General features: G+C 42.6%; 1 protein-coding gene across 1 annotated transcript in view; it reads right to left on the bottom strand.

Moving 5' to 3' along the window:
• The window catches only part of LOC136858063 (14 kDa phosphohistidine phosphatase), a 336,762-nt gene that overhangs the window by 14,183 nt on the left and 294,853 nt on the right, over positions 1 to 27,726 (bottom strand). Inside the window, exon 3 of the mRNA XM_067137312.2 lies at positions 691 to 815. Within this exon, the coding sequence (XP_066993413.2) occupies positions 691 to 815 (125 nt within the window). The remainder of the gene's footprint in view (positions 1 to 690; positions 816 to 27,726) is intronic.

Genomic DNA, 27,726 nt, shown 5'->3' with positions numbered 1-27,726 from the left:
TTCTGCGGAACATGAAGGAATGCCTACAGTTCTGTTCTGGCATAGGAGGCTATCATATTAAACAAGTATTTAATATGGTGTTATTCCTATTATGGGGTACTTTTGGGCCAACCAGTATAGTAAATATACAGAGCATTTGCCCAAAATATCCATGATTTTCTACATGAAGGAATAGCAGCAGCAGTAGTAGCTCTAAAAAAAAGAACATAGAGCTACATAGTTAACAACACATTGTTGTCCATCAGTTAAATATACGTATTTAAAAAACAAAATCTGTTGCATCAACACGTTATAACTTGTGATTCAGAAATTTACGCAGAAATTGAAGTAACACACAGAGCGGTCGAAGTTCAACAACTTTCAAATAGGATCATACAATCTAGGACGAATCTAGTAATGTTCGAACTGTCACCACCATATTCAGTGCAGGCTTGCTCCAACGCAGGATTTCGTCCTAGCTTACGCGTTCCTGTTTATGAAAATTGCCGTATTTTAACCCCTTTATGGGCTATTTCAGTTTCAGGAAAAGCCTTTGTATCACCCTATATCACATTTCCAACACTGGTTACAAGAATTTGATTCTGTTCTTTCTAAATATTACACTATTATAAGCCTAATTTAATCTCGTCTTAATTGGCCATATTTAATTTTTTAATGTAATATTCTTTTCCAGTATCATAAACAACATACCGTGGAGTGTCCATATACTTTGATGCTCTTGTTGACTGGATCATGCTGGATTCGGCCTCCACCCACACATTCAGAATCAAGACCCAGCTGCTCTAGTTTGGCCTTAGTGGCGTCATAGATATTACCTGAAATATAAATACACTTATATTGCGTTAACACAGAAGCAGCTACGGGAAAAGTAAACATACATTTAATGAACAAATAATGATTACGTTAAGGAAAATATCTTCATTCCAGTAATACATATAGTAAATTAGCATCCTTACTTAAATAACGAATATTAATTAGTTAATCACGATGGAAACAAGGATGACCCTCAGGAAACAAACAGAAAGGAAACAAAACATAACAACTGAACAACCTGAAAACCTTAAGAATAAACATATGAAAATATCTGGAAGAGAAATGGGAGTTTTGGTATGTATTTAGAAATTATGCACCTCGAAAAAGCTATGAAACTAGAATGTTTTCAAGGAATAACTGTAAAAAACACCACCATATCCTGAAATAAAATCAGAAATGTAATAGAACATGTATTTATAGAAAGGAAGAGACGTACAATGAAGTATTTGTGCCACAAGATAGAAAATGTATTTACAAACACCATGTGTAATATGCGGTATACCCATTCTCAGAAAGGTCCTCTTAGTGTGTATAGACTCAGCAGGGCTTGTACAAACACTGTTTCATTACTCTAAGTGTCCTTCACCAGCAATGCAAACCGCAACTGCCATATGTAAATGATAGCATAGGTGACGAATGTCATCCTGGGAATTGAGTTTCGTGCACTTTCTGTCTCGTGGTGCAGATGGGCAAAGGCTGCCGCCTGAGTTCAAGCCTGGTCAAACAACGTTCAGTCAAGTCTTGCATATGCTCAACGAGGAATAGATCTGGCAGTTTTGCTGGTCAAATGATTTGACGTAAACCTTGGAGAGCACGTAGGGTTGGTGCACGCTATACTAGCAAACGACCACCTTTACCTTCCAGGCAGAATCTACTATCGTCATTGAACTTAACGTTTCACACTTCATTGCTTTCCTTCTTTATCACCGGAAGCGATTTTTCAAGGTAAGGCGGGATAAATGGAAGTCTGGCAAGCGGTATCTGCGAATTAAGAAAAAATTGCGGATGTCCTACGCGACACCCCAGTATGACGCTACATCTAATTTGCTCCACGGCCTCTGAGACGTTCTTTATGGGCACTTGCACGACATGATGGAAAGTACCGTTCAAGTATGAGTATGTTCTTCTAACCACTTCTGCCAACATCGATGGATTGTTCACACTGCTTCGTTAACGTGTTGCGCAAATGTCTCATGGAGACCCACAACAAGTCCTCGCTCAAATTCTCATCACGCCACAGATAGTAAAAACTACGCCATCCTGGCTTGCCAGCAACGTTTAACATAAATTCGGAACTCAGTCTACTGCTGGAAACTATAAGCTACTCCTCCTGCAGAAGCACTACAGGAGATACACTTCACTCGACGCACAACACTCGATTACATTTTTAACAGCACTACGCCCTTGATTATCTCTTGTGCTTACTTCTGGCGATCCAGAGTGCAAATATGACCATGCTCATCTTTTCTTTCACTATTTATTTCCTCTTACCTGTAGTGCATTTCTATTTTTTTCTTTTTTTTTTTTTTGTTATAATGGAAGACATTTCTCTTCAGTTTCGACTTAGCTAATTTTTAACTGTGAGGTTCTTCATTCTATCGGAACTAATTCATAACAACAAAAATTTAGAAAACCTGAAAAGGATAACATTTACGAACTGAACAACCTTACAGTTAACAATTGATTACATTTCAGTTACAGGAACATCACAAATGAGAAGGAATCTGCGAACATAGTCCAAGAAGGACGAATGTGAACAATGGACAAATTAAATTCAAAACCCACTATCAGCCATAAAAAGTATAAACGAGAAAGTAGCTATATTCAGTAATAATGTAAAAAATATCTTGTTCAAGTGTACGAAAATAATAATGTTTATTTACAATCGAAGAGCTATAAACGTTATAACTCTCGTTCCCGTGGTTGACGATTTATGTTGATGAAATCAGGATCATTTACGTTAGTAAGCCAACGGCCGTAGCAACATTGGGCGTGGTCAGGAGTTGGATGGGTTGCCACGCGCTGTTGGTGGGGGGTAAGGGAATGGAGGAGCGGAAAGGAACTGGCCACCCTACCGCACGTAAACTCGGGCTCAGGAACACCTCTGCGGAGGTTCGGACCTGCCTTCGGGCAGAACACCCTTACCTACTACGTTAGTAAACTGTTTCAACTAGAGATGACCATACGTACTACACTTAAAAGTTCCGAATATTTGGCACCGTTTGTTCTCCAAAGAGAAGGAATCCCATATTGGTTTCAAAAAATAATTTGGGTCAGAACGAATTATTTGAGAAAATTAAATTCTTTTTGCTATTTGTTTTACGTCGCACCGACACAGACATGTCTTATGATGACGATGGGATAAAAACGGCCGAGGAGTGACAAAGAAGTGACTGTGGCCTTAGTTACGGTACAGCCTGGTGTGAAAACGGGAAACCAAGGAAAGTCACCTTCAGAGTTTCCAACAGTGGAATTCGAACCCACTAACTCGCAAATGCAACTCACCCAAACCGCATGGCCAACTTTCTCGGTGAGATAATTCAATTATCCCATAGTAAAACAAAAAGCAGCCTTGGTTCTGAGCTTCAGACTGTCACCAGAAAATACACAGGTACCTCAGTGAGGCGGAATATGTTCGAATTTTCATGAGTGTAGTTATTCCCCAGAAAACTGTTACGATAGTAGTATCCTACTTCATGACCGTGGAGGAGGCGGAGAAGGAGGCATGGTGCACCAGTTCCAGTCCTAGGACCAACAATTACAATTATACACACTGGTCAAGAAAAATATTATTTACAAGAAACTGATAAGCCACCAAGCCCCAATTCCTAAAATGTTTCTTATTTTAATTGGCATGAACCACTGTACGCTTAAGTTCAAAATTAGGTAAACATGAGAACAGCCCTAAAAGATCGAAGTTCATCTTAATTACGCTGAACGTAGTCAGTAATTGTCGCGGTCGGAACTGAGATACGGTTCTTATGAATTACGGTTCTCTAATATAGAACTCTCTCCCTCAATTCATCTAGCTTAGGAAATCATAGTCCGCAGTAAACTAAAACATTGAAATTTAATTTAGTGACTTAATGGTATCGATGATTTTCTCAGACATAAGTCCTCGCTCATCATAAGTGTATTTGAGTCGAGAATCCCATTCAGTAAGTTTTCTATCAACGAATGTGAGACATTCTAGAGTCTGATATGTTATAATCCTGACACTTCTATTAACTGTAAGCCATGGTTCATTCCATGATATGACATCCATCTCGGCTCTCAATCCATCACACTGAGAGTGGCCCCTGTGACCTGCTCGTCAAACTTCTAGGAGCTTCAGGATCTCTCAGCGACCACAAAGTTGTAACAGCGCGCTATTGCGTGAGATTTCATCCGTCTGCTTTACGTTTACAACCCGTCATACTAGTAAGAGGTGCGGGTGGCCCACCCTATTATGAGAGGGGATTCTAGGAACCCGGGCTTGGCGCAGAGTTATCAGCAAGTTGTTATCACAGTAATCAATTCTAGGAATCGGCTAAATAGGAACTGAATAATTATCTACAATAGATAGTACGAACCAAATAAAGGGATGCGTTGGGACCAAACATCCATCCAAAATACGTTTAGAGTGCATAATATTCGAGGTAGCCTAAAAAAATGTGTTTCCTCGGTTTAGTCATGAGCTCATGAGTAATTAATTGTGGTAGCAACATTAATTCCGTCCATAATTAGAATTCATACTAATGCATGAAAATGCTAATATCTTGATAATTTTAATATGAAACTAAAATCGCCTTATATAGAGCTACCAATAAAATAAAACTGCGTGTAGTATAAGGAAAGAGTACATTTATTTTGAGTAGATATATGCTTAACTACAACATACACAAATGAAAAAATTGTATATTGATGCAAAATTATAAGAATGAAAAGAAAATAGACCTACACCAAGTCATGTTCATGAATCAGTGACAAGGTTGAAGGAAATCACACAATATGCCTGAAAGTTTTGTTCTGTCATTCATGTTTTTCTACCAGTTACAATTTAATTCTTCTTCAACTTAGCGTTCTTCTGCATGTACAGGGGTCCAGTCATCACTTACAATTGTCTTCTTTTTCTTCTTAACGTTTTTCAGCATGTACAGGGTTCCGCTCATCACTTATAATTTAATTCTTCTTCTTCAACTCAGCATTTCCCAGCATGTACAGGGGTTCACAATTTCATTATTATTAATATTATTATTATTATTATTATTATTATTATTATTATTATTATTATTATTATTATTCAACTCATCGTTTTCCGGCATCAGTGTTCATCACAATTTAATAATTGTATTTATTGAAATATCTTTCAGCATCTACAATCTTGGTAGGACTCCAAATACACTGCAGAGCTTCTTGGGTAGTCTCTGGGTATTTAAGCCTAATAGCCAACAGCATTTGCAAGCAGTGCAAAGGCGCAGAAACTTCTCGGTTTAAGTTTCCAGGAGAAGAATTAAAACATGTCCCTTTTCTTAAATCGTCGTCTTCACTTTCACGTTGCACATCAGTATACATTTCGGACATTGCTGAGTTTTAAAATACTAAAAAAAAAATGGATTTTAGGTCTTTAAAAATGAATGTACAGAAATATAGGCCTTTATAGACTAAGCATTTCACGTAATATCACTATTGCAAAAAATCACCACCCCTACCTATTTTGTTGTTCATAAGGTGTATTATATCCAAAATGGAGATCCGTTCTATAATATTAAGTAACATACGTTTACTTATAAAATCGAAACGATTCAATTGACACCCGATACATGTTCAGACATGTTTGCAAGTTGTTAATTTATTCCTGTAATTCCAGGAAATCCTCATGGACGATGCTATGTTTCCAAAATATATTTAACCCAAGAAAATCCATGAATATAAGACTGTCCAAAATTTGTGAACTCAGGCAAAATATTTGAAAGAAATATTTACATGGTGTAAATCATAATGGATACAAGGTCTGAATTGGTTAAGATGGTTACACAATGCTGGAATATTGTAATTAAATCGGTTTCCTACCTACATTGATACCTGTACACCACAGCAACCAAAACATTGCTAATAGTTGTTGCCTACGGTCCTTAACAAATTACATAGTCTAGTCCTGTTCTCAACGCCAATTACCTATATCTTTTTAAGAGTACTTGGTGATAATTATAGCCATCTACCACCACATCTAAAACCAGCTAGGAGTCTTAGCTTATGTTCTGAAACATGAATTTTAAAAATTCGTTCATATAACATACCACGTATTTGGTATTAGAACTAGGCCGTACGAGCATATGATATATAATAGTTGGATCCTTCCGAGTGAGTCCCTGATCGTTTCACGTACACCATTGATCAGCCGAACTACGGGAGATTATTATGTTCACTTATGGTAATCGGGAAATCTTGCGCAAGAATTGAGGCCCAAACTGATGGCAGTAAAATGACATGTTGTTTTGGAAATTATATCTTTTCCAACGTAGCAACGGGTCAGAGAGTGAAACTGCTTTTGTATACACAATCCCCGGCCTCGCAATAACAGCTGAGGCTCCTACCGGAAACTGGTGTGACGTCATCTGGAGATATCGAGCGGGCAGGCGTCCTCACGGTGACCCACAATACTCAACAATAGCCTCCACCTGTCGAAGAACCCCAATATTGATGCAGCAATGAACACAACAGTACAATACATTCGTGCCTCTCGGAAGATATAGGATATCATTCCGTGAGATAAGGCATAATTTCTTCACTAAAGTATTCCCATAGTTCAACTTTATCATAGATTCAGGCCTATAACATCGTAATAGTACAAGCATGTAAGGTGGTATTTTATATGAACATCGAACATTGATAATCAGCTTGGTGTTGCTGGAGGCTCCTCTCTGAATTATTGCGCTCACCGTCGATAGACTTAACAATAATCTAAGTTCCTTAGAATGTTTGCCATCATGGCTTTTAAAGTAAAAATGTGTGGGATATAAAATATCGGAAAATGCATTTTCTACCACTTGTTTAATGTACAGGAATAGTATATAACCGATATTTGCGGAGATAATTGGATGTTTCTGAAAAAAGTTGTTTTCTATTTCCAAACCGGCAAATGCTGGGACTGTACCCTAATTAAGGCCACGGTCGCTACCTTCCCATTCCTACCGCTTTCCCATCCTTGCGTCGCCGGAAACCTCCCATGTGTTAATGCGACGTTAAACCACTAGCAAGAAAATTTCAATAATCGCGATTATCTCCATCATTATTCCTCACAAGGTAAAACGTACGAGGTATAAATGTTCAGAAGTTATACTTTACACTACTTTTATTACGTACAGTGTTTCCATACAGCTAATATTAGCAGAGAAATTTGGCACTCCCTGCTTTAGCACCCTTAATATCGCTACACCGGGCTGAGTAGCAGTGACGGTTGAGGCGCTGACCTTCTGACCAGAACTTGGCAGGGTCGATCCTGGTTCAGTCCGGTGATATTTGAAGGTGCCCAAATATGGGACAAAATTCCGGCACCTCCGCGTTAAAGTAATTAGTGGGACGTAAAGCAAATAATATTATTATTTATTATTTAATATTGCTACACCAGCGTATACTAACCAAATAATATACGCCTATTATGCGCCTATATTGTTTTATGGTCCGACTCGTTGGCTGAACGGCCAGCGAACTGGCCTTCGGTTCAGAGGGTCCCGGGTTCGATTCCCGGCCGGTTCGGGGATTTTAACCTTAACTGGTTAATTCCAATGTTACGGGGGCTGGGTGTATGTGTTGTCTTCATCATCATTTCATCCTCACCACGACGCGCAGGTCGCCTACGGGAGTCAAATAGAAAGACCTGCACCTGGCGAGCCGAACCCGTTCCTGGGATATCCCGGCACTAAAAGCCATACGACATTTCATTTCATTTCATTTCATTGTTTTATGCAGCTGATACATGGTCAATGACAAGTAGCGAGGAAAGTAGATTTCAAGCCAGCGAAATGAAATACCTAGGAAGTACAGTATGATAGGAAAGACAGACTGAGAAACGATGTCAGAAAGGAGGTTGGAATGGAAAGCCTAAATGAGAGAATTAGAGTAAACTAAGATGGTTTGACATGTAAAGAGGATGGAGGAGAAAAGAATACGGTATCAAAACAGATGATGAAGTTCAAGGGGAAAAGAGTGAAAGGAAGAAAAAGTTGGATCGATTCAGTAAAGAGGAGTGCAAGGAGGAGGAGGAGGAGAAGAAGAAGAAGAAGAAGAAGAAGAAGAAGAAGAAGAAGAAGAAGAAGAAGAAGAAGAAGCCTGGACTGGCACGAAATGATGGAAAAGGAATGGTGAGAGGAGAGAGGAAGGTGGAGGATTGCTGTAAATGCCCCGACTCGGCAGGAGCTGGATAAGGGGGAAAAAGAGAAGGATGACTGAATAGAAACCATAACCACAGCATTCTGATAACCGTAGATTCTCATACATTCTGATAACCGTAGATTCTCATACATTCTGATAACCCCCCATCGTTCAGGCACTTGTTCTAATACTGAACAAGTATCTCTGCACCATTCACAATGAAGGACGCTGGTTGTTGGCTGAACCACTCTACCACAAGAACATACTGATTGGTAGTGAAATGATTATCTTTCAGAGATTTCTTCAGTAAACCAAAGACACAATTTCATGAGGGGAGAGATCTTGGCTGTAAAGCGGGTGATCTGTACGATCTCGGCGAAAACAACACCGATTGTCCGTTGTTGCGTAAGCAGCGTGTTGACGTACGTTACCGTGGATCACATGCACATTTCGTGGCAGTTGTCTCGGCCCAAACACGTTCATGGCACCGCAATATTTGAATCATGCCACGTCGCATCCGTTTGGACGTAACCAATAAACACGACTATTAGATCATTTTTTTTCTCTACTTGTTAGCGAACGCATGCCTCAGACTGACCATGTTCTGAGCTGATAGTATAAACACAAAAGCATTCAGCAGTCCCGCCACTCATGTTCAGTGTTGCCAGCTTTGTCTATGTTTCATTTGAACAACCCTTATGATTTGAAACGATTGAATAACGGACGCCCCCAACCGCGAAACAAAGCACGCTATCTTATACCGCACGCCTCACAGGACATGTTATGACTGTTTCTGACATCTCGAAGAGTGTAGTATAATCGTCTCAGATTACACGTCGATTATTGAGTCAATTTCCCAGAAAACAGCTTCCTTAATTGCTTTGTCCCTCCTGCGTTGGACCGCTGCCAGGTTACTGAGTGTATAGGGGACGCAGAAAGGAAATTCTCCTGCCTACGACCGGAAGTTGTCACTCGAGGGGAAGAAATAGATAATTTGGACCAGAACAGATGCAGCTAAGTGAGAGAACAAATTACAAAATTCTATAGACTGCATTATACATGTTGTTAACAAACAATCTTGTAAACTATCTTTCTTAATCTGCTTACCCTCCAGAGTTGGTTTTTCCCTCGGAACCTCTACTCAGTTGACCTCTCGAGGCTGAGTGGACCTCGTTCCAGCCCTCGTACCACTTTTCAAATTTCGTGGCAGAGCCGGGAATCGAACCCGGACCTCCGGGGGTGGCAGCTAATCACACTAACCACTACACCACAGAGGCGGATATCTTATAAACTACCTAACCAAAATATACTGTACGAAAAAATACGAGGGCTAATTGAACATCATGAAACATCGATGTTTTTCCCGCATAAACTACAAATGCAATTGAAATGAATGACAGATGAGTTTAAATAGTATGTAGTGAATACAGTCTTTATCTTAATATTAATTCTCTTCAGAAGACAGACGGTAGTTTGTGGAAAAAAAGGAGAAAGAAACTCTCAGGATCTAAACACCCAGGAAACTTACTCATACCCTGTCCGGCTCCGCGGTGTAGCGGCAGATGCGTCCGCCTGTCACCCGACGGCCCCGGGTTCAATTCCCGGCCAGGTCAGGGGTTTTTAATTATAATGATTAATATCCCTGGCCTGGGGACTGGGTGTTTGTGACGTCCTTAATCTTCCTTTCCTCACACATACATTCCATACTACCGCCATTCCAATTACACGCAGGTTCATACAGTATGGTGTCGGTAGGGGCAAAAGATGCACATGGGTCGACGCCGCGAACAAATAGCATTCTTACCTATCTATACTCAAACCGTAGTGAAGAAAGTACACTGTCGAAAATAATTTTGAGGTTTCAGCTCATAATACCTTCCTTGATTGCCCTTCAGAAGTAATTAAAATAAAACGCGTATATAATTATACACTGACTGATAGAGCAAATGCAACACCAAGAAGGAGTGGTTCGAAAGGGATGAAAGTTGGGGAAAAAACAGAGACGGCACGGACGAATAATTGATGTTTATTTCAAACCGATATGCAGGTTACACAATGCGCACGGCATCGACTCAGTAGGATGTAGGACCACCGCGAGCGGCGATGCACGCAGAAACACGTCGAGGTACAGAGTCAATAAGAGTGCGGATGGTGTCCTGAGGGATGGTTCTCCATTCTCTGTCAACCATTTGCCACAGTTGGTCGTCCGTACGAGGCTGGGGCAGAGTTTGCAAACGGTGTCCAATGAGATCCCACACGTGTTCGATTGGTGAGAGATCCGGAGAGTACGCTGGCCACGGAAGCATCTGTACACCTCGTAGAGCCTGTTGGGAGATGCGAGCAGTGTGTGGGCGGGCATTATCCTGCTGAAACAGAGCATTGGGCAGCCCCTGAAGGTACGGGAGTGCCACCGGCCGCAGCACATGCTGCACGTAGCGGTGGGCATTTAACGTGCCTTGAATACGCACTAGAGGTGACGTGGAATCATACGCAATAGCGCCCCAAACCATGATGCCACGTTGTCTAGCGGTAGGGCGCTCCACAGTTACTGCCGGATTTGACCTTTCTCCACGCCGACGCCACACTCGTCACCATACCCCTCGTAAAGTCGTCTGTCTGCTGGAAATGCCTCCGTTGACGGCGGCCTGGCATTCTTAGCTATACACGTATCCTGTGGCACACGACAACACGTTCTACAATGACTGTCGGTGACTATCACTGACAGAACAGAAGCGTGACTCATCGGAGAACACGACGTTCCGCCATTCCCTCATCCAAGTCGCTCTAGCCCGGCACCATGCCAGGCGTGCACGTCTATGCTGTGGAGTCAATGGTAGTCTTCTGAGCGGACGCCGGGAGTGCAGGCCTCCTTCAACCAATCGACGGGAAATTGTTCTGGTCGATATTGGAACAGCCAGGGTGTCTTGCACATGCTGAAGAATGGCGGTTGACGTGGCGTGCGGGGCTGCCACCGCTTGGCGGCGGATGCGCCGATCCTCGCGTGCTGACGTCACTCGGGCTGCGCCTGGACCCCTCGCACGTGCCACATGTCCCTGCGCCAACCATCTTCGCCACAGGCGCTGCACCGTGGACACATCCCTATGGGTATCGGCTGCGATTTGACGAAGCGACCAACCTGCCCTTCTCAGCCCGATCACCATACCCCTCGTAAAGTCGTCTGTCTGCTGGAAATGCCTCCGTTGACGGCGGCCTGGCATTCTTAGCTATACACGTGTCCTGTGGCACACGACAACACGTTCTACAATGACTGTCGGCTGAGAAATCACGGTACGAAGTGGGCCATTCGCCAACGCCGTGTCCCATTTATCGTTCGCTACGTGCGCAGCACAGCGGCGCATTTCACATCATGAGCATACCTCAGTGACGTCAGTCTGCCCTGCAATTGGCATAAAGTTCTGACCACTCCTTCTTGGTGTTGCATTTGCTCTGTCAGTCAGTGTACAATGAATACAGCTTTTCATGGCAGAAATTGTCTCTTTTAAAGCAAGGGAAGGAATGGGACTACATCAATTTTGCAGTAGATAACTCCTATTAGGAGTTGTAGTAAATAGCAAGTACGGTTACGTAACCATCGTGGCTCTGAATGCTCCAATGTACCTCGTATTTTCTACCATCAGTGGCGGCGATTAATTATGGGGGGTGGGCTTTATGGAGTAAACATTACAATTTTTATTCCACTTTAGCCGCCCGAAGCCAGGAATTATAGGGAGTATTAAAAACACATTTGTATATACCCTGTTGTCTAAACCTTTCCTTTAATTATTAAGGAAAATACTTAGCAGAAATACGCAAAAAATGCAGTTCGTCACGACTACCCGATTCGTACAGAACCCCAGCAAATAGTGGAGATTCGCACAGAAGCGTGTAGAATGTGCTGCAAGGAAGGGTATCAGGGGTATAATTTTGCCAAAGTCATGGACAATGAGTATGATTCACCCCAATACGTCGTTGGTTCACCCCAACAGGTTGCTGATTCAGCCGCTTGCCACGCACATTCATCAGTCTGGCAGTTTCACTCAGTCAATGTGTCTGTGTAATTCTGTTTAGAGTTTGTTATTTTGTGAGTGTGTAGTCAAATACTACCAAATGACTTTACGTCTAGTTAATCGTAATTCATATGTAATTATTGTTCCTTTAGTGAAAGTTTTATTGTATAGTGTTGAATCAAAATCTCAAAAAAAAACTATTATTACCGCACTTAAGTTGGTAGACTATGAACCTTTACCTTTATTTCGAAATTCGCTCAGAGAGCATGAAAAACTTGCCATTTTGTAGGGTTTCATTTTTCAATTTTGATCTTTTCTTTTCGTTCTTTTCTGTTCCTATTTTCTTTTCAAAGTGAACAACAACAATTTTGATAAATAACAAGAAATAACAACCAGAATAAATATTACAACGGGATATTACAAAAATAAGCTGCAGAGCTTAATAAATAACAAAGAGGTAGGGAGGGGGTGGAGGTGGGAAGGAGCTCGCACTTCACAAGATTTTCTAGGCTTTACACATCTTTGATAAGAGAGTCTTAGGTATTTTATACAATGAAGAAGCTTGTGCTTCCAAAAATAAATGTTGCCCTTCAGGGGGATATCGAACCTTCAACTTTAACCTTTAGTAGTCAAACGGGCCAAGAATACACTTACAGGTGCCTATTAATACACTAAACGTTCATCATCTTTGACACCATACGACATTCCCTGCTCTTAATTCAGAAGTAGGCAACAACACAACATGTGGATCATAGGAATTGCAAAAGAAACAGGAGCAGAGGCTCACACTATACGGCCAAGAATGAAATTAATAAAGGTTAATAGATAAGGTCGAAAGCAAACTAGAATGGGATGTTGAACTCACTCAAGTAATACCGAAACGTGCCTTGCCATAAAACCTAATGGGGCAACAGGTCCGATGACACGGATGATAAGCTATACTACGTTGGTAAATGAAATGGCGTATGGCTTTTTGTGCCGGGAGTGTCCGAGGACAAGTTCGGCTCGCCAGATGCAGGTCTTTTGATTTGACACACGTAGGTGACCTGCGCGTCGTAATGAGGATGAAATGATGATGAAGACGACACATACAACCAGTCCCCGTGCCAGGGAAATTAACCAATTAAGGTTAAAATTCCAGACCCTGCCGGGAATCGAACCCGGGACTCCTGTGGCCAAAGGGCAGCACGCTAACCATTTAGCCATGGAGCCGGACACTACGTTGGTGACTAAGACAGGAAAGAAAATTACTAACTGAAATGAAAGATAAACATTTATAACATTTTAAAACTTAGTCACCAAAAAGCAAAGTGAACAAGGGAACGAAGGTCCACACTTGTACATCCTTAAGACATTACATGACCCTCACTTGGGTGGTCACACTCCGTCCGAAGACAGCGTAGAAACCTACATGTTATAACATTTAATGCAATTAAGACAGCCTACATTGAAGAAAAGCGGCAAACGCGGCTCAACCCTGTTATATGCTAGACTGGAACGCTGGTATCTTCCCGTCACAATACGCAAGAAAGTTCACATGATAGTCTAAAGTGTAGCAGCCTACCTTAGAATTGCCACAGCTTTCCTGTAGCCTCATGTGAGGAGAACCTCTCAACCTTTAGCACTGTTCACGATCAGATCAAGCTAGATACATAAAGTGTTTTTATTTTTTAGGATGTGTTTCATTCCCCGCCCAAAGAGCGGGGCGGGCCCCTAGACAGTAACGCTGTCTTCCAGGCCAGAGATGCGATGAGAACTGTAAGGAGTGTTGAATGAGGGAGATAGAAAGAACGATGTGTAGAATTTAGGGAGGAGGAATTACGAGGTATCTCGGTTACGTAGATGGGAATTGTAGTGGGTGTGCGCTAGGAGTGGGGTTTGCAAGGTCGACGTGAAGGTTTAGTAAGGAGTACTAGGGTAGGGTTGCGATGTAAGGAAGTGGAGGGTTGATGTAATATTGGCGATGGAGGTGGCTAGAAGGCGGAGAAGGTCTAGTGTCGGGAGGGGCGGTAGGAAGAAGCTGGTTTGGGGAGTGGGTAGGTAAACGGCTTGCGGGGGTGGGGTGAGTGGCGGGGCTGGCCGGGGGCGACGGTGAGAGTTGTTAGGAGAGGAGCGCATAGTATGGGGTGGGGAGCGAGAGTGTTCCACTCGGTGGTGCTGACTGTGGATTCGGACGCCGGTGGTTATCAGGTGTTGTACTTCGTCTTCTGATGGGAATTATATCCGTACCATGAACGTTGGGCCGTTGCTGTTGTAGATGCGATATGCTCGGCGGGCTGGAACGCCTGCTGTTTGGAGTTCTTGAAGGATGTCTCTTGTTGTGATGGCTGGGTCAATGCCACGAATGACACAGCTCGGGACTGGTAGCTGCTGAGGTGCTGGTGTTGCGGCGGCTGTATTTCCTTGTAAGGCTGGCTGTGTTGTGGCGGTTGCATCTGTTTGGTTGGCAAGGGGTTGCTGGGGATTAGGTGGTGTGGAGTTTAGGGAGGTGATGGGTGTTGGCATTATAGGAGAGGGGTGGCTTGTCGTAGTAGAGATGGTGGGAGTATGGGCAGGAGTGTAGGCCGAAGTAGTGATGGTAGTGGTAGTAGTGGTAGTAGTTGATATGGACGAAGTAGAGGTGGGGGCGGTGGAGGCTGCTGGGTTGTTTGGGGTTGGCATTCTTTTACGGTGGGAATTTTCGTAGGATTATTGAGCATTTGCTGTAGTATGTATTCAGGAGTTGGCATCACTTCATGGAGTCTGCTGTTGATCTTCGCGCCGCAGGCTTCAAGGACTGTTGTTTCGTCTCCATCTCATAGGTATGCCAGGACCTGGGTTGAAGGTAGAGAAGTTGATCGATCCCGGAGCCTGCGAACATCGTGGACTCGGGAGCCGGACTTGCAAAGTTCGGTGAGAATGAAGTCCTCGGTGAGGGCGGTGTCCACACATGTGATGAGGCAGGAGTACATGTTTTACTGGAGAGGCGACAGCCAACTAGGCGTCTGCCTATTAATTTTTCTTGGGCCGACTGAGTTGCAGGTAGACTTGAGGGCCACCCGAGACACATACAGTTCAAGAGTACCCCTATTTACAGGGGCGAACTGGGCGATGATTGGTTTATTTAATTTGAAGTCACAGTAACTTATAAACAGAGGAAATAAGCTAATCCCCTAACAGACACAATACTGCCGGGTTGAGTGACTCAGACGGTTGAGCCGTTGGCTTTCTGAGCCCAACTAGGCAGGTTCGATCCGGGCTCATTCCGATGGTATTTGAAGGTGCTCAAATACGTCAGCCCCGTGACAGTGGATTTACCGGCAGGTAAGAGAACACCTGCGGGACAAAATTTCGACATCTCGGAGTCTCCATATACCGTAGAAGTAGTTAGTGGGACGTAAAACGAATGATATTATTATTATTATTATTATTATTATTATTATTATTATTATTATTATTATTATTATTATTATTATTAATCTGTTTACCCTCCAGGGTCGGTTTTCCCTCGGGCTCAGAGAGGGATCCCACCTCTACCGCCTCAAGGGCAGTGTCCTGAAGTCTCAGACTTTGGGTCGGGGGATACAACTGGGGAGAATGACCAGTACCTCGCCCAGACGACCTCATCTGCTATGCTGAACAGGTGGATGGGAAGATTGGATGGAACAGGCAAGGATGATGGAGGAAGCGGCCGTGGCCTTAAGTTAGGTACCATCCCGGCATTTGTCTGGAGGAGAAGTGGGAAACCACGGAAAACCACTTCCAGGATGGCTGAGGCAGGAATCGAACCCACCTCTACTCAGTTGACCTCCCGAGGCTGAGTGGACCACGTTCCAGCCCTCGTACCACTTTTCAAATTTCGTGGCAAAGCTGGGAATCGAACCCGAACCTCCGGGGGTGGCAGCTAATCACGCTAACCACTACACCACGGAGGTGGACATTTTATTATTATTATTATTATTATTATTATTATTATTATTATTATTATTATTATTTAACGTATCCTTTAACTTTTGTCTCGAAGGGACGCGTAAAATGGCATAATGTTTGCGTAAAAAGGACAGTAAAACTACCCGAATGTTCTCTCACATTAAAGCAATGAAACGCCAACTGACTGCATCAGGATTGATCCCGCTACCTTGAGCAAGCATCTAACCAACTATGCAGCGCAGGTGAATTCTGAAAGACTCATCATATTTTTCAGCACAGCAAATTGTAAAGGTGTATAAAAAATGAGCGGTCGGTTTTATTTAGCTGTTTCTCTTGAGTTTTTAAACTACGAGACATGGGATTTTACTTTGAATCTGGATAACAGATATGTACGTTGAGTATCCAACCTGAAGGCGGATTTGATCCAACAACGGCTCCATCAGCTGTCACAGATTGCCTAGGCGTCACTGAAGAGGCATATTTGCTATTTGCTTTACGTCGCACCGACACAGATAGGTCTTATGGCGACGATGGGATCGGAAAGGCCTAGGAATGGGAAGAAAGCGGCCGTGGCCTTATTTAAGGTACAGCCCCAGCATTTGCCTGGTGTGAAAATGGGAAACCACGGAAAACCATCCTCAGGGCTGCCGACAGTGGGGTTCGAATCCACTATCTCCCGATTACTGGAAACTGGCCGCACTTAAGCGACTGCAGCTATCAAGCTCGGTGCATATCAGTCTGCCAAGCCCATCGAAATGAACGCACTAACCAACCTTACGAGCAACATTTTCACATCATTCATAACACGGAATGGCTGAGTAAGGATTGGCATTACTTCCTTTTTTTTTTGTCCGTCCCCGTGGTGTAGGGGGCAACGCGTCCGCCAGTCACCCGGCGGCCCCGGGTTCGATTCCCGGCCGGTCCAGGGGTTTTCAATTGTACATAATTTAATATTCCTGGCCTGGGGACTAGGTATTTGTGTCGTCCTTAATGTTCCTTTCCTCACATTCAACACTGTACACTTCCGCAATTTCCAGATATACGCAGGTTCATAACATAAGGTGCAAATTAGGGGCAAAAGATCTGCTTAGGTCGACGCCCCGAAAAAATAGCATTTAAAAAAAGGATTTGCATTACTGGAATGTGACTGAGACAGGTCAATGAAAGTAACAAGTTTGATATTAGTCCATACCAGAAGGAACAGTACACTGTAAACGTGAGGTATCGCTAGCAAAGGCGCAACAGACATGGTAACGTATAATACCAAACTTATCACACAAATCGACCGAGGACAACTTGGTGAGAAGCTGGAAGTATTATCGCTGAATTATCTTTATAAACAAAGCTGTGTGTATATGTTGGCTTCTTTAATCAACTATACAAATGCAGCTCGAGATCATCATTTGCATGGAGCTTTACAACATCCACAAAAAATTGTAGTTGTAAGGTTATATTATTCTATTAATTATTTCGCAATACCCACTAAAATTATCCTTCACTCTCATCACTTGTTCATACTCACTTTAATTCTCCACAAAAATAACGCGGTTCCATTTCCAGACAACATATTTTGAATGTACAGATTGAAATATGTGTACGTATATTATTTAAAGCGTCTTGGTGATGGTAGTTGTTTTAAAAGGGTTTACAACTAGACAACTGTCCCCTCGTGATACTAAAGGAATAGTTCCGACTTTCGAAGAATGGAGATGTCGGTGGAAAATCGAAGAGCCTCGACGGGCGTGAAAATGAATTACTCCCTAGAACTCGCAAAATGCAAAAACTTACCGTAATACCACCGGAGTCGGAAAAGTTGACTAAGGGAAGTCGGAACGAATGTGACAGTAAGGAGTCTTTGTGATTAATTACTCGATACAGAAGCACAGGCTGTCCATAGAAGTCAAATTAAAACACCTGCACCAGGTCTGCAGAGACAACGTGGTGGTCTGGAGTAGTAGAAGACACAGAACGAATTGTACTACTACTTATACAGTATGTGACAAACGTCAATGAAATTCAGCATAATGTACACTCGAAATCTTTAGTATCTCGTGGCCAGAAATATTAATTTCAGGCAAGAAATCAGTGCAGCCCTCAGAACCACCCAGTACCTGCTTACGCACTCTCTCTCATTGGTCGCATCCATCAGACGCGTTAACACATGCACACATCTGAAGAGTGAGGGGAGGTGGAAAAAACGGAAGTACCAGGATATCTAGCATGAACGAAACACACGCGGAGGGGAAGGTACTCGCTTCCCCACCTGCCCACACGTCCCACTGGCTCAACAATGAAGGGAGGAACCACACGCCTCCTTCAAGACAACAGACATAATGTGTATGTAAACTCATTGAGGGTGAAATTCTCCAGTTTCTTTGTAATTCTTGTGTACGAGGTCTGGGTGAAATGTTAGCGGTCTCGACTATGACTTCATTATCAAATTGCATCGCGCTCAACCACTTTAAGAAAGAATGACCCTTATTTTCGTCAATATAGGCCCTTTAAATACCATTACTACTACTACTACCAATAATAATAATAATAATAATAATAATAATAATAATAATAATAATAATAATAATAATAATAACTGTTATCCTCAAATTTCAAAGTAAAAATAACCTGGCATTAAATAATTATGATTTTGAGAGACGCAAGGGTGTCTGGAAAACCGTTCCTATGCAGTTATTGTCAGCGTTGATCAAGCAATTAAATGCCATATATTGGGGTGGGATTACATCGTGCACACTTCATCGCAATTAAATTACAGTTAATTAATTGTTTTCTTTGATTAGGAGAAGCCTGTATAGCCAGAATGTTTAACCATAGAAACTTCTTAATCAGTTCCCAAACAAATGGAGTTGGGAGTGGCCTCTGAGTGCGCAACGTCGCAAGCCACACCTCCTGGAAGACGAACACATGTGACGTTGTCTTGGTTACTTCTCCTTCGTCCTCAGGGTTGGCCAAAATCGTCGTCCAAACGTTATCTGTTTCCTTTTCCACCCGGAATTCTTGTGATCGTGATTGTACACGATTGTAAAAAGATCCCACAGTCAGAAAGATCTCTCAAGATACTGATACAGGTACAAGAAATTAAAATATATTAATATTTTATATGATCAGCCCTACAACCTAAGAGTGGTGAGCCTGTTCCTTATCCGTAGGCCTAGGATTGGATTCCTGGCCAGGTCGGGGATTTCTACCTCGATCTGAGGACTGGTACGAGGTCCATTCAGCCTACACGAGAACATCTGATGAACTATATGACTAAGAGACAGCAGTCTCGATCTAGAATCGCGACAACAACGATGACGACATAAATTTCCACTCCTCACCCTCAAGGAACGAGGCGATCCGCTTTAAAAAAGCAGTATAGAAAGCCAAGAATAACGGTTGAGAGGATTCACCGTCATGCTGCAGATCTTCGAGCTGAGCAGCGGTCGCTTGCTAGGCCAAGGTCCATTGGGACTGCAGTGCTATGGGGTGGGGATAACAATTGCTGTGCATTTAAATTTGGGTTAACAGACTATATTCTTTCGGAAAATCCCTAAGTACGGCAATTCCCTGCAAAGAGTTCTTTTTGGCACGAGTTGGCCGTGTGGTTAGGGTCGCGCAGCTGAGAGCTGGTATTCGGAAGATAGTAGGTTAGAATCCCACCGTCGGCAGCCCGGAAGATGGTTTTCCGTGGTTTGCCACTTTCAAATCAGGCAAATGCTGGAGCAGTACCTTAATAAAAGTCACGGGCCGATGACCTAGATGTTAGGCCGCTTTAAACAGCAAACATCAATACAGACCACGGTCACTACCTTCCCAATACTAGCCCTTCCCTGTTCTTCCGTCGCCGAAGAACCTTCGATGTGTTAGCGCGACATTAAACAAGTAGCAAAATAAAGGGAGGGGGATTCTTTAAAGTCTCCTTAAAATGGCAGACACAAATCTTGTATATTTAACAATAGAAATTATGGTGGAATTCGATAGCACAAATTTGAGAATGTGTCTAATTAACTACACTACACGGACATCATGGGTAATAAACGTTGAGTTCACTTCAAATCGGGAGAAAAGAAATTTGCGTTTAATTACGACAGAGTGAACTTAATAGCTACTAAAGCATGGTTAATTATATGAGTTATTGCACAGACATAAATCATGCTTGCAAATGAAGCCGTTAAAACGTCCATATAGTCGTAAATATCGTGAAAACGTGTCTCTGCAGTATTCCCACGAGTTATAAAAGCCCTGCAACATACGTAGAAAAAGTACAAGGATGACATAACATCTGCGCAAAGCTGTGGAAGGGTACTCCTTCAGCTGAAAATTAAATTCATAGAAGGAATCGTACCAATCGAAGAAAACCGTAAACGTACGATTGTAAATTATCTATATATAATTTGAACGTGTAACGCAATATTGTAAGAAAAACGCAATACTAACGCCTATGTGTTGTACATCAAAAGAAAAGTCCCCGTCTCAGGATTGCTAGAAAAATATTATTTCACTAATTTGTTTATTTCACTTGAGTAAAATAGTAATTTATTCGAATTATATGATGCCTACGTCGTTGCAGTTGACTATACGGACTGACATAATGGCTCTACGAAAGTTGTCCCCACTGTTCTATGCCAGCTATATTTGTAATTTGTTGCTCCAATGTTGGTTCTAATAAGCGAAGAACAGAAAGGAATCAATCTCAGGATATTCAGTATTACAAAAAGTCCTTTATTTTTACTAAAATAATCATATTCGCAAAATATGATGATGTAGGTGTTTCATTCAACTGCATTTTCCGGTAAATGGCTGTGTGAGTTTACGAATATGTGTCCGCGTGATCCGCTGATCTTTCAATACCATGGTTCATCGATTGCCACGCGAGTGTGCTGTCCATGCACAATGTTGGCCATTTCCTTACACGCAGACAAAGCGCCATTGTACTAGTAAATAGTAATTTTCTCTCAGACGGTCCTTTGGTTTGTGGTTCCTTCAGTACATAAGACTAATTTCGCTAGTTTATCTCATAGACCGCACCTAACAGATACATAATTATTGATTCTGTTCGTCGTTTTTATATGGTTGCATATTTTCTTCTTCGTGCCAAATTACCCATTATTGGGTAAACGAGACTGCAGGGCACGTCGAGCAATAAGGAGGGAAAGTGTTATTCTACAGCTCCATTATGGCACATCTGATATGTCTTCGTAGCATAAGCGCCATTGCATTAAATTTGGAGTACAGTGACGGAAGGACGTATTATCGATAGCTGGATATTCTGTGTTTCTGTCCTGCATGATCTCGCTTTTCCTTTCATGGTTACGTATTCCTTTACTAAATATCCTGCTACCTAGCAGAAATCCAATTATTATTCTATTATGGCGCTGAAGAGTGCGCGCACACATACATACATACACACAGGTTTCGAAATTCTTTTGTGAAATGTGAAATGAGTTTTTTTTGTTTTTTTGTTTTTTTGCTATTGGCTTTACGTCGCACCGACACAGATAGGTCTTATGGCGACGATGGGACAAGAAAGGGCTAGGACTGGGAAAGAAGCGGCCGTGGCCTTAATTAAGGTACAGCCCCATCCTGGTGAAAATGGGAAACCACGGAAAATCATATTCAGGGCTGCCGACAGTGGGGTTCGAACCCACTATCTCCCGAATACTGGATACTGGCCGCACTTAAGCGACTGCAGCTATCGAGCTCCATAGAGCTCGAACTAAGGATCGAGTTAATAATTTCCGCAATAAGGAAGGAAGTCCGTTGGCTCGGAAAAATATCCACGATGAAACTTCCATTGAGATAATATTGTACGTCCTATGCTGATAATTCTAAATTGACGCATTTTCTCGAAAAGTACACAAGTTATTAACCTAATTTTTTCTCGCCAACAGATATACGGGTATAAACACACTGTAGTAAAATTATGTAACATGTTTACTAATGAATGAATTATAAACTTTTGTTTACAAAATTAATGAGTTTTAATATTAAATTTCAGAACATATTTTAAAAATAAGACGAAACTTAATTGCAAAGTTTTTAAAGGAGAAGTACCATACATTTCAAACATAAATATGTGAAATATAAAAAAATTCCTCACTCCTACTGTATTAGTATTCAAAAAAATGCGTCTCTTATAGTGAAAAACATAGTTCAACCAATCGCTACTGATCTGCATTTAGGGCAGTCACATATAGGAAAAGTCCTCTCAGTTTTAATTACTGTGTTGATGGGGTGAAAGTTCCTTTTAGGGATCATTGTAAGTATCTAGGTGTTAATATAAGGAAATATTTTCATTGGAGTAATCACATAAATGGGATTGTAAATAAATGGTACAGCTCTCTGCGCATGGTTATGAGGGTGCTTAGGGGTTGTAGTAAGGATGTAAAGGAGAGGGCATATAAGTCTCTGGTAAGACCCCAACTAGAGTATGGTTCCAGAGTATGGGACTCTCGCCAGGATTACCTGATTCAAGGACTGGAAAAAATCCAAAGAAAAGCAGCTCGATTTGTTCCGGGTGATTTCCGACAAAAGAGTAGCGTTACAAAAATGTTGCAAAGTTTCGGCTGGGAAGAAATGAGAGAAAGAAGGAGAGCTACTCGACTAAGTGGTATGTTCCAAGCTGTCAGCGGAGAGATGGCGCGGAATGACATTATTAGACGAATAAATTTGAGAGGAAAGATCACAATATGAAGATAAATTTGGAATTCAAGGGAACAAACTGGGGCAAATATTCATTTATAGGAAGGGGAGTTAGGGATTGGAATAACTTACCAAGGGATGTGTTCAATAAATTTCCAATTTCTTTGAAATCATTTAGAAAAACCTAGGAAAAAAACAGATAGGGAATCTGCCACCTGGGCGACTGCCCTAAATGCAGATCAGTATTGATTGATTGAAGAATTTCACTAACAAGGAAACTGCTTGGATTTGACCCGAGATATTTCAATGAAATTTGCTTTGGGATCAATCATGGTATCTTAAATTTAATGTTAATTAATAATAATAATAATAATAATAATAATAATAATAATAATAATAATAATAATAATGATAACTTTTCGTCGAATTAACGGCAGTATTATAATAAATTGCTGAATAATGTCTGGGAAGCTAGGAGCAGTTAGCTGGTGGTAATGAATGCACTGTAAAACATACCAGTAGTTAAAAGTTATATGTACAATATTCTATACCGTAAATGAGATTTTGACAGTGCGAACATAATTTCACATTATAAAACCCTATTCATTAACTGTTTATTAATATGTAAAATGATTAGTGTTTTAATACTTCAGTGTTATTTTTAATGGAAGCTGGAATATGATGTAGTTTGAAATCTGGTCCTACTGTATATATAAACGGGCGAACTTTTAATATAATCTTTTATTAACATAAGGGAAGAAACTGGTGGATTCTGTTCATAATGTCTCATTGTTTCATGCTGTGGACAGTCTGTGTAATAACGGCCAGGTGCAGCAATGTTCTGATGTTTAAATTGATCAACCTGTCACTTTTCACTTCTGTCGATGGATTCGATATACAACATTCCATTTAAAACGGCAGTAACAGACTGACTTTATAAAAGGGCACAGTACTGAAAACAGCCTTACCGAAGATTACAGATGACTTCAAGCCATGAATCGAAGGCAAGTTACGATCCGTACCCTCCTTGACTTTAGTACTGCTTTCTATATCGTAAATTTAGATATTCTTTTTAGAAAAATTACAAGCCATATATTTTAGCTAGATGGTCCTTCAGCTTTTCTTCTCATCTCACAAATCTCAGGGAACGTGTTGTCATTAATGAGAGTAAATCTCAACGGAGTGTAAAAATTGAAGCTGGAATCCCTCAAGACAGTTGTTGTGAATAGATGGGGAATAAGTTACGTATACCTTGCGTTGCACACTGTTTTATTCAACTACATTATTTACAAGATGGATACCGCCCAGAGAACAGGATGTACAAAGATATGTCACTCTTGAAAGTAGTATAGTCTTTATCTTTTCATACTGAATCCCCAACATCCTCCCCACCCTGGTCAACCTCCAGAGGTATGACCAGCTGAAGAGGCCTTACAATGCGAGCCCCGTTCGTCTTGGAGAGCACAACTGTCCGGGCGTGTCCATCTCGTCCATGACGTAACTCCACGACACGGGCCTTATTCCACATGTGACGTGGTCGGTGATCTTCCTGCAAAAGGACGATGTCTCCTACTCTGACGACAGGGCGTGTTCCTCTTGGGCGTCTTACTTCGTGGAAGTTTTGCAGTTGCAGCAGGTACTCTTTGTTCCATCGTCTCCAGAAATGATCCGCCAGTTGCTGCTGGAGCCTGAATTCTTTAATGGGAGAGTTTGTCTGGGGTTCAGGTCCAGAGGGTAGTGCCGTGAGTTTTCCGCCGACGAGGAAATGTGCTGGAGTGAGAACATCTACGTCGTCATCCTTGGTCAGTGGTCTGGAGTTCAGCGCGGCTTCTATAGATGTCAGTACCGTCTGCAAACTGTCTTGATCTACTGAGGATCGTCCCAGTGTCTTCCTCAGACATCGCTTGGTGGAGCCAATCATTCTTTCCCACCAGCCTCCCCACCAAGCCGCGCGTGGTGCAATAAACCTCCACACGATGCTACGCTGTGATAGATACTGGTGAGTCTTTGCATGCGAGATCGTTGTCCATAGATCTGACAGTTCTCTGTTTGCACACTGAAACGTCTGGGCGTTGTCCGAGTAGATAGTGTGCGGAATGCCACGTCTTGCCACAAACCTCTGTAGTGCCTGTACAAACTTATCGGTGCTGAGATCTCGGCATAATTCTAAATGAAGTGCTCTTGTTGTTGCACATGTGAAGAGGACAATGTAGCATTTTTGTGCGGCGTGCGCTTCCTTTACGTATAATGGTCCGGCAAAATCAATACCTGTTACCGCAAATGCTTTCTGTGGAATGACTCGCTGCGGTGGAAGTTGTGCCTCAATTGCTTGTCCAGCGATGCCTCGGGCCATTTTGCAAGGTAGGCAGCGGTGTAGGATCTTCTTAATGGCGCGGCGTGCTCGTAGTATCCAGAAGTTCGTTCGGAGTTCTGACAGAACTATTCGCACTCCCAGATGATGAAGGCGAATGTGCGTATCCCTAATCAGCAATTGAGTAAAGTGGTGATCGCCTTCAAGAATTATGGGATGACGCTGCTCGTGGGTAAGTTCAGCATTTTCTAGTCGTCCACCAAGCCTCAAGATTCCATTTTCCAGAAAGGGATTGTAGCAACGTAGTTTGGATCCTTCTGGAAGAGGGGCGTTGGTTTGTAGAGCTCGAAGTTCAGCAGGAAAGCAATCGATTTGGGTGGCCTGTATCCAGTAGTTCCGTGCGGCATTAAGTTCTTTAGCAGTAAGTTCTCCAGTTTCATGGTCTTTGTGACAAAAGACACGTGCCAGGCGAAGTACCCAAGCAGTGACCCGCAAGAGGCGTACGTAAGAACTGAATCTTGTGCAGTTAATTATGGGCAACGGCAAATCCACGTGGAGGACCTGTTGGGCAGTGCTCTTCGTCTCTGGAAGTGATGAAGTTAACAGCAGATTTCGTGGCCAGTAAGAATCTGCCTTTGCTAACCAAGATGGCCCATGCCACCATACGTTTAGGGACTGTATCTGATCTGCAGAAACTCCACGAGATAGGTGATCTGCAGGGTTGTCAGATCCTGGGCAGTGTCGCCATTGCGATGGTGTTGTATAAGATTGGATCTCCGTCACGCGGTTACAGACGAAGGTCTTCCATTGATTTGGATTACCACGTATCCAACCTAAGGTCACAGTAGAATCTGTCCATAAGATTGCTTGAGAGACGTCACAGTCAGTTGTTTTGCTGTAATATCGTAGAAGTCGTGCTCCTACTAACGCTGCTAGGAGTTCAAGGCGTGGTAGGGTTACTTTCTTCACTGGAGCTAGTCTTGATTTACTGCAGGCTAAGTGAACTTGTACAGCAGCCTCATTAGATGTACGAATGTACAGGGCTGCCCCGTAGGCTCGCTGAGAAGCGTCACAAAAAACGTGGATCTGGGTATCTACCTCGCTTGAGATATGAACCCAACGAGGTATGCGTACTTGTGAAAGAGAAGAGAGAGTTGATATCCACATCTGCCACTGAGCAGCAAGATCGGAAGGTAACAGTTCGTTCCAGTGAACACCTCGACACCAAGTATCCTGGAATATTCGCTTCCCGATGAGGGATACCGGCGTTAACAAGCCAAGTGGGTCGTAAAAGCTGCTCGCGATCTTCAAAATCTGTCGTTTGGTCGTTGGTCCATCTGAAACTTTGCGCAGGATTTCGTCCGCATTTATCGAAAAACAATCGCTTGAAGTGCACCAGTTCATGCCTAACACTTGGGTCTGTAGTATACTGTCTCTTCCTTCTGCCTTCCAGATGTCCCGCAGCTCACCCGAATTGGTAGCCCATTTTGCGAGGGGAAGGCTAATGATCTTCATCAAGGCGGTGAGTTCATAGTAAATCGTGATCACTTTGATGTCATCACCCGTTCCAATAAGGATGTCGTCCATGAAGGTGTTGCTGTTGATCAATGGTGCAGTGTTTGGAAATGCTAGTCGGTGTTTGTCAGCATGTTCCCTGATAGTCGCAGAGAGTAGGAATGGGCTGCACGTTAGCCCAAAGGGAAGCCGAGCGAAACGGTACGTAACGATGTCATTCGTAGTGTGATAGTGTCCTCCTTCGTCCTGAGTCACTCTATACCACAGAAATCTGGTAAGGTCTCTGTCTTTCTCATCGAGGACTAGCTGAAGGAATGCCTGTTGTATATCCGCGGTGACTGCACGTCGGTAAAGTCTGAAACGCAGGAGAATGGCAAGAGATTAGGTCCCATTTCGAGCATGTCATTCAGAGAGGGTGCGTTAGCCTGATGAGCCGAGGCATCGAATACTATTCTCCACTTGGTCGTCCCACACTTCTCTTTCTTTACGGCTTGATGTGGGAGGTAGTACATGACGTCAGTCGCTCTCGTCGTATCCACTTCTTCCACTTGTTGTTTCTGAATGTAGCTCAACATCTGGAGGCAGTACATCTGGTTGAAGTCGTCATTGTTTTGTAGTCTCCTCTGAAGGTTCTTCAAGCGAGCTTCTGCATTCTGTAGGTTATGGGGTAGTTCGAGGATATCTTGCTTCTTCGGTAAACAGACTACACATCGCTTATCTCTGATGTGAAAAGATGATCTGAATTCCTCAAGAATTCTTGACTCCTTGTTGTTCAGTGGGCGTTCTTGTTCAGCAGTGATGCCAATAGTCTCCAGGTCCCAAAATCTTCTGAACTCGTCATCCGAGTGGAGAGACGACTGCTTCAAGTTGATATGATTGACAGCGGCTGGGTACGCGTGCATTCCGGATCTGTCCCCGCTGAGGATCCAGCCAACTGTGGAAGGAACCAGTACAAGTGATGGGGAGATACGCAGTGGTGGACTGTCTCTAATTATTTTCCAGTAGTGATCACTACCGATAAGGATTTCGACGGGGAGGTCTTCATGTGAGGGGGTTTTAGGATCTGCCAACTGTAGCTTCCGAGCGTGTGCCAATACCGTGACGTCTTGTGGAACACATGGCTGCGGCAAGAGAACGTGAGAACTTTCGAAACCGGAAAGAGAAATGGTAGTGTTCGTC

This window comes from Anabrus simplex, chromosome 1, assembly GCF_040414725.1.
Source record: "Anabrus simplex isolate iqAnaSimp1 chromosome 1, ASM4041472v1, whole genome shotgun sequence".
NCBI lineage: Eukaryota > Metazoa > Arthropoda > Insecta > Orthoptera > Tettigoniidae > Anabrus > Anabrus simplex.
This window is presented reverse-complemented; position numbering and strand designations above follow the sequence as displayed.